Genomic DNA, 7535 nt, shown 5'->3' with positions numbered 1-7535 from the left:
AAATTCACACAAAATTTAAACTTTTTCAATCATAAATAAAAACCACATAGCATTGTTTACAAAATATTTTCAAATCATTTTCCATCAGAGTGTCCCAAAAATCATAACATAAGGATGAGGAGCGATACGGTCACGCCTTTGCCTTTCCACGATTTCCTGAAGTACTTGAAACAGTAAACTAAAAACTATAAGCCCGAGGGCTTAGTGAGCCACCCCCAAAATACCAACACCACACTGACAATACCATAACAGTAATAATCAGTCAATCAACATGCATACTGGTCCATCGGCCTGACTGGTCCGCCCTACCGGGCCTACAGTCTGTCTGAACCTATCCCGAGCCTTTGGCATGACTGGTCCGCCACGTGGGCCTATAGTCTTCCCGTACCGCTCATAGGGTATGTTGGCCTTCAACATAAAGCAGGACCGCCTCAACCAAACCACAAGCAAATAACCATGTGTACATATAACTGGTAATCACATAACAGTCCATAGACAAACCAATCGATCTAGCAAATCATAATGCATAGCAACATCCTAACTGGTCGCTAACATAGCATCATCCTATATACCAGGACACCGACCTAAACCAGGTCACTAACATAATACTGTCCTAATTACCAGGACGCCGATCTAATCAGATCAATAACCACATCAACCCGTACATGTACAAATATCAGGTATGACTATCTCACAAATCATCGATCATAGTAATCTCTCATAACCAAAACACCAACCTAACCAGGTCACTAACATATCAATCCTAACAGATCATAAGAGCATGACAACATACTGTTTATCTAGATACCGATCTAACATATCATAACCACATGTAACATACCATAACAATAACAACTAATGGGTCGGCCTTGGTGTCGTAGACCCTATCGATATAGTGAGGATAACTCACCTCGCAGATGTCGACTCGGAAGGTAGACTCCAACTCTCGGATCACTCGACACAGACCCCACCACCTATAACCATAGTTCAATATACGCATAAGTCTTTAACCTTATAAGGTACTCCATAACCCAATAGTGAACCCCTGATCAAGGTCAAAGTCCTCAGTCAAGGTCAACTGTCCATGTTGACCTCAACTCGCCGAGTACACCCAGCTACTCATCGAGTGCCTTGAAGCACAATCCAACTCGCTGAGTCATCGAGGTGACTCGTCGAGTTCCTTCGAATCCGAATCAGACCTTAAGGCCACCCGTCGAGTTCCCTCCCTACGACTTTAACGGATATACTCGCGAACATATTCTTGGTTAAAACTCATCCGACTCACCAAGTTGTTCTTCAACTCGTCAAGTCTCATGATAATCTTCATCGAACTCGCCGAGTTGTTCAACCAACTCGTCGAGTTCAATGGCCATCTTCATGCGACTCGCCGAGTCGATCTTGCGACTCGCCGAGTCTATTCAGTCCTCTTTCCATACAGATCCATTTTGAGCCATGCAGCGGCTCCAAATCACAGATCCAAGCTTCTAAGGCATGCTTATCGCGTAAAGTTGCAAACTTTACGTGCATGCATGGCTTTAAAGGCTCAAAATGGCAAGTCTAAGCTATTGATGGGTCTTTATGCACAAAGGGGACCTCAATCATGACTAAAGTTGCAACTTTATGCTTCTAGAATCCAAAGAGAGTCCAGATCTGAAGTTAGAACTTCAGATCTAGCCCATAGCTCATCATACCAACTTGATATTCCATGAAAACCCTAAAACTCACCCAATAAAGGAGATCTATAAGGAGAATGACAGTTTGGGTACCTTTTGAAGTTGATATCTGAGATGAGTGTTGATTCCCACACTCCAATTGCTTCAATCTCCTTCTCCTCCAAGTCTTCTCCCTCCACGGACTCTCTTTCAAGCTTCAAACACACACACAAGGCACACACACACACGAATAAGGCTCTCAAGGGTTCTTTAGAACTGTAAGGAGGTCCAAGGGAGGCTAAGGTCCTTTTAAATAGGGGTGCAAACCTCGGGAATCAGGGTTTCACTTGCCAGCTCCTACTCGGCGAGTCCCAATGTGGACTCGTCGAGTGGGTCACTTAACCCGCGATCCTTCTCACTGCTACTCGACGAGTAAGTAAACCAACTCGTCGAGTAGGGCCTAATCCAAAAACTCATATTAACAATACCTGAGAATCAGGGCGTTACACTTTAGAGAAAACGATGAGATGATGGGGTTTAAATTGTCCCATGATTTTTTTCCCATGGTGATCGGCTTGTCTAGTTCGAGAATCATCATCTTAACAAGAATGCTAAGGAGTTTCTTGAAGTAGTTTTCCTGATTATGTGGTGGCATATTTGGAGTTTTAGGAACAAGTTACTTTTTGATAAGGTCTTTCCTAAAAAACCTTGTTTTTGATAGTATAGTTACATAGACTTATGCTTGGTGTCATAGTAGGTGGGTTGGTTGGCTACAAAACCCAACTCTTGTTGTCATGTAGTTTATGTTTTGTTCTCTTCTAGCTTCTTGCTAGTTTTGGTTTAATAAATATTCGTCGTTCTAAAAAATGATATGCAAACAGTTTTAAAATCTTTTTTTTAGTCATGTATCAGTTTTCTTCACAAATTGCCCCAATAACAAATAAAAAATGTTGTGGGTTGTTATGGAGATACCTTTAATCTTTGTTTATTATCTTTGTCCCAAAACTTAAAAGCACCATCGGATCCTACCGTTGCAAAATTTTGATGAATGTGAACAAGAAAGGCAGACAGTTTAAGGTATATGATTTAAAGTTTAGGTCAATCGATGCTCTTTTTCTTTCCCTTAATCGCCAAGAGCGAAGAAAAATTTTGCAATTTGATCTTGATTGTTGGACATAGACATGGCATGTATGTGGTGTCATGTCGAAACATTAAACGGGCTAAGAGAGTTTGACCCTAACCTAACCCATTTAGTTATCATGTTGTGTCGTGTCAATCTGTTTATTTTCCTTTCAATTTCGTGTTGAATTGCATGTTAGGGTTTAGCCCTTGTAAATGTGTTGCGTCATGTTTGGTTGAAGCATTGAAATAGTAAGAGTTAGGGAGACAGAAAGGTGAAATTCATAGTATGTTTAAAGGGAAAAGTGGAAAGAGCAGGAGTAAGGGGCGAAAGGAGGGATGGGGGAAGGAAGGAGGGAGTGATCGAGATGGAATACGGAGTACGAGAGTGTAACGAAAAACTGAAAATACGGTCTTGACATAAACAACTTCGTCATTTCCACATTACAAAATGACTCAACTCAAAGTTTTTGTTTACATCAGGTTTCGGTTTTGGGTTTGTGCAAGACATCTTTAAAAAAAAAAAAAAAAAAAAGAAAAAAAAAAAAAAAAAAAAGTTGCATATAAATAGGCAGGTAATTTTCAAGGGCTAAAATTCTCAACCCTAACCCTACTCATTTAGTTTCCATTTCATATCATGTCAACCCTTTTAATTAAAATGAGTTGAAATCTCATACCCAAACTTGTTTCTTCAGGGGTTCCGATCGAACCATTGCTCTTTTGTTTGCATCTTCATGCAATCAAATTAAGATATTTAAATTTTGCATGATAGATCGAACATTACCTAAAGGTGAGTCTATCTTACCAGTGTTTGTGTCTATCTTTGCTCAAAATCTTCTACACAAACAGCTACAGATCTTGTGTCCCATGGTTCGAACAACTTTGACACCAATTTGATGAGAGCTGATAGCTTGAGTTTATTAAATATGCTCACATTCTAGAGGTCTATTTACAAGTTCATGAAAATATGACAATGAAATAATGCTATTGACTTGCTTCTATTTATGCTCACAAGTCACAACACTCACATTCTTCCAACTGATTGCCAACTGGTTGCAGTCCTTTTGTCATGGTCTAACATCTCTTAGTTATGGTCTCACAGAATTTCCCTCCCAATTTTTACAAGTTAAACTAAATTTTTGACTCTTTTAATTTTGACTACCATGAGGCTTGTTAGGTCAAACTTAAAAATCATTTAACCATACACAAACAACATGTAATTAGGGGAAAAAGATTGTAGTAACGAAAAACACCACATCTACTTAACTATTCATAAATATTAAACTCTATTTGTTCTTTTTCTGGATCTGATCCCTACAATTGATACCCACAAAATAAAAATGTAAAAAGATAAAAAGATTTGGTCTTTTGTAAAAGTAAAGCACATCTTCATTTCCTTCCAACTGTCCCAGCACGAGGCTTGCCTTTAACTTCAGAGTCCTACAACAACACACAAGAATCATGTCAAGGGCATTCATGTCTTTTTGTTTTTGTCCCATTAAACAGAATTACAAGTCTCAATCACAGTCCAATGCATGTCAAACACAATACAACCTGTTCTATCATATCAAGTCACGTCCTGTAACAAATGGGCCCCACATAAATCAGTTTAAAATATTGTACCTGAGGCAAGTGCAAGTAAATGGAGGTTTTTGCTGTTGATGGATTATGATTTTCCGCACCCTTGCCCCAATCATAGCATACCTTCACATATTTATCACATAAATAAAAAATCTAACAAAATCTCAAAAAACAATTTTATAACAAAAAAATACAATATATATATAAAAAAATTCATACCGCATAAGCATATATGGAGCCATCATTGTTAAAGCTACTACAAGGTATAGCTTGATTGCACCTTGACATTGCCTGCCTCATCATTACATAAGTAAAAAAGTTTATTAGGCAAAAAAAATTCACTTTTTTTTTTAATCTTTTCGTTAAGTCATCTATCAAATTTGTTTACATAAATATAAAAATTATGAAACCAAAAATTACAGAGGGTTTTCATGGAGATACCTTTAATCTTTGTTTGCTATCTTTGTCCCAAAAGTTAAAAGCACCATCAGATCCTGCAGTTGCAAAAGTTTGATGAACCTGAACAAAAAAAGACAAACAATTTAGGGTTTAGGGTTTGGGGTTTGGAATTTAGGGTTTTTAAGGGGGTGAGTAAGTAAAAAGATATCTTACAGGATGGAAGTTAAGAGAATTGACAGAATAAATTTCATTTCCTTCTCTATGGCATTTAAATGTGAAATTTTTACTACTTTGTTGTTCATCAAGATGATGCACACCTACCCTTCCTTCAATGGACCCCACCTATAAACCAAAATTAAACATTATTTCAGTTTACAGATGTATTTGTTTTATTAAAACAGAAGAAATAATACAATAAAAGACATACCAAGAAACCTTGTTGATCAGGAAAGGCAGCAACACACCTAGTTTGGTATTTTAAGGGGGAGACGATTCTCTTAAACTCTGCCTGTTAAACATAAAAGTCAACTCAGTTGACTTTTTGCCAATTAGGGTATGTTTGGTTGTATGGAATGGAATGAGAAAGAAATGAACGGAATGGAATAAGGCTAAGCAATGTATGGAAATAGTCATTATACCACTGCATTTTGTGTCCAATTCCATCATACCAAAAAACTTTCTTGAAAAAGATACAAAATGTGGCCTCAGATACCAGAATTTGTGAATAATATAAAAACAGTTTACCTGAGGATTTTGTAAGTTGAATGCTATAAGATTTCTATCTGCTGTTGCAACAACCATCAAAGGATGTCTCACTGTAAGTCCATAGCAACGATCAGGTAGTTGCTGTGTGTGGACTGGATTCTGTTGTCTCAAATCCCAATACCTAAAAAAGATGACATAACATAAAAACATATCATAAGAAAAACTAAAAAAGAATCATAAACACAAACAATATAACATTTTTTTCAAGTTAATTACACACCTTAGAGTTTTATCCCAGCTTCCAGATACTAAAAGGCTCATCTCAGGAATCCAAGCAACCTGAGTTACTGGACTATCATGCATTGCCACAGTTGTTGGTTGGCCACCAGACAACAATGGCCACATCTTCACTTGTTTATCACAGCCACCAGAAAACACTGTTGTTCCATCATCCTTCCATGTCGAGCATAAAACCTTCAAAAAAAAGGGGACAACAAGAGAACAATTGTCAAAATCAAAAGAAGATGTAGAGATTTGGGGAGTGGAAGAAGTTAGGGTTACCGGATGTTCATGAGCCATTGATGTCTTTGCCACTGTGGTAAGTGAAGTTCCGTTTTTGGTTACCTCCCAACATCTCACCTGCAATCGTTCCATTGTTTAGTGGAAATTAGAAAACAAATGGAAACAAGTAGATGAGTGATAAAGGGATGAAATTGTGTAACTTCGCGCAAACCTGGTTATCCCATGAAGTTGCAACAAGGTAATTCGCTTTGGAACTGAAACAAAGGCTTGATACAGCATCAGTAGGAGGTGATACAACCTATATACAACCAGTAATCATTACAACGGTTACAAGAAATACAAAATAAAACATAAAAGATCGATTAGGTTTCAATTCAGGAGGCGTGGTTCTAATTAAGAACAACAATCTGCATTGGGTGAAGAACTAAACAATATAACAACGATAAAACAGAAAGTACACAAAATATTATACATATATATATATATACCACAAAAGAGCAAATTCTTGAATTGGAGATATGAAATTTGGATTAATGTACTCTTGGGTTTACCTCAGTGGACTTGTTTGGATTCGTGTTGGAAGCGGTAGCGGTACCAAATGTAGACATTTGAGCGGAACTAGAAGTACACCAGAGTAAGTTGGTCTTGAATTTAACCCTAATTTAAGGCAGAAATCAGCTGTATGCTTACGCCATTGAAGGTTTATACAAAGGTCGTTTGAAAAGGAGAGAGGGAGGGAGGTGGAAGGAAGAGAGGCCGGGTCAGGTTTATAGGCTTTGGGCTACCATATGTCGAAATGGGTATAGTTTCCCTCTTTCGGAAGAACCTGGCCCAGCCCATTTATTGCGAGGCTGGATGATTTCAATAAGTATAGGTAAGGTGCACAAAGAAAATAGAAAATCAAATACAAAAAAGAAAATAAGAAACAAAATACAATATTTAATTGAGAATTATCCTCCTACTAATTTTCCGATTCATCTTCATATGCATAGGAAATAATGACATGTGTTTTAAAATATTATTAATTTAATCAAAATATAATATTTGTTACCATTTCACATGGATAAAAAATAACTAAGAATAAAAAGTGAAAGATATTTAATTTATCTAATTAATTTTGTTGTCATCATCTTCTTAACTTTGTTATTCTACAAATTTCTTTCGTCATCATCGTTCTTGTAACTAGGAGCGTTGTCCCTAGTGATACTTTTTTTATTCATGTATTTGTTGCTCAATTTATTCAATTTCGTTTTCAATGAAACAACATTTTGTATCTATTATACATCATCCAAAAAAATCCCTTAAACAAATGCATATTTTGTTGATTAGGAGTAAAGTTGTGGTATTTGTATTGATATTATACCGAGAAAATGTGGATTTTAAAGTTATCATAAAAACTTGAACGGTTACTAAAGTGTTGTTTGTTTTTGAAAAACAAATGCAAAAGAAGATGTGGACTATACATCCGCAGTTTAAAAAGAATCAATAAATCTGGTTTTAAGATACTTCAATTTGATTCATACAATCATCTGTCACACCCCAAAACCGGAACGGCGG

The 7535-nt window shown here is 36.9% G+C and overlaps 1 protein-coding gene across 1 annotated transcript; it reads right to left on the bottom strand.

Annotated features, from left to right (window-relative positions):
- Nucleotides 1–4011: 4011 nt before the first annotated feature.
- Nucleotides 4012–6723, bottom strand: LOC145076932 (protein RAE1-like). Its single transcript, XM_079022723.1, has 11 exons — nt 6530–6723; nt 6190–6276; nt 6018–6095; nt 5737–5930; nt 5496–5637; nt 5179–5259; nt 4965–5093; nt 4794–4871; nt 4572–4643; nt 4395–4475; nt 4012–4211 (listed from the first exon to the last, which is right to left on the bottom strand). The coding sequence occupies exons 1-11, from the start codon at nt 6584–6586 to the stop codon at nt 4161–4163; spliced, it is 1050 nt and encodes a 349-aa protein (XP_078878849.1). The 5' UTR covers nt 6587–6723; the 3' UTR covers nt 4012–4160.
- Between the last annotated feature and the right edge of the window lie 812 nt (nt 6724–7535).

Source organism: Lactuca serriola, chromosome 9 (assembly GCF_051521515.1).
Source record: "Lactuca serriola cultivar US96UC23 chromosome 9, Lser_US96UC23_V15, whole genome shotgun sequence".
Lineage (NCBI taxonomy): Eukaryota > Viridiplantae > Streptophyta > Magnoliopsida > Asterales > Asteraceae > Lactuca > Lactuca serriola.
The sequence above is the reverse complement of the archived record's forward strand: the minus strand, read 5'-3'. Positions and strand labels throughout refer to the sequence as shown.

Bases quoted from the DNA above. Each gene is read 5' to 3' on its own strand.
- LOC145076932 (XM_079022723.1), bottom strand. From the start codon at position 6,586: ATGTCTACATTTGGTACCGCTACCGCTTCCAACACGAATCCAAACAAG. The intron at 5,931-6,017 runs GTAACCCTAACT...TTTTTTTTGAAG, and splicing joins CAATGGCTCATGAACATCCG to GTTTTATGCTCGACATGGAA. The intron at 4,476-4,571 runs GTATGAATTTTT...AAATATGTGAAG, and splicing joins GCTCCATATATGCTTATGCG to GTATGCTATGATTGGGGCAA.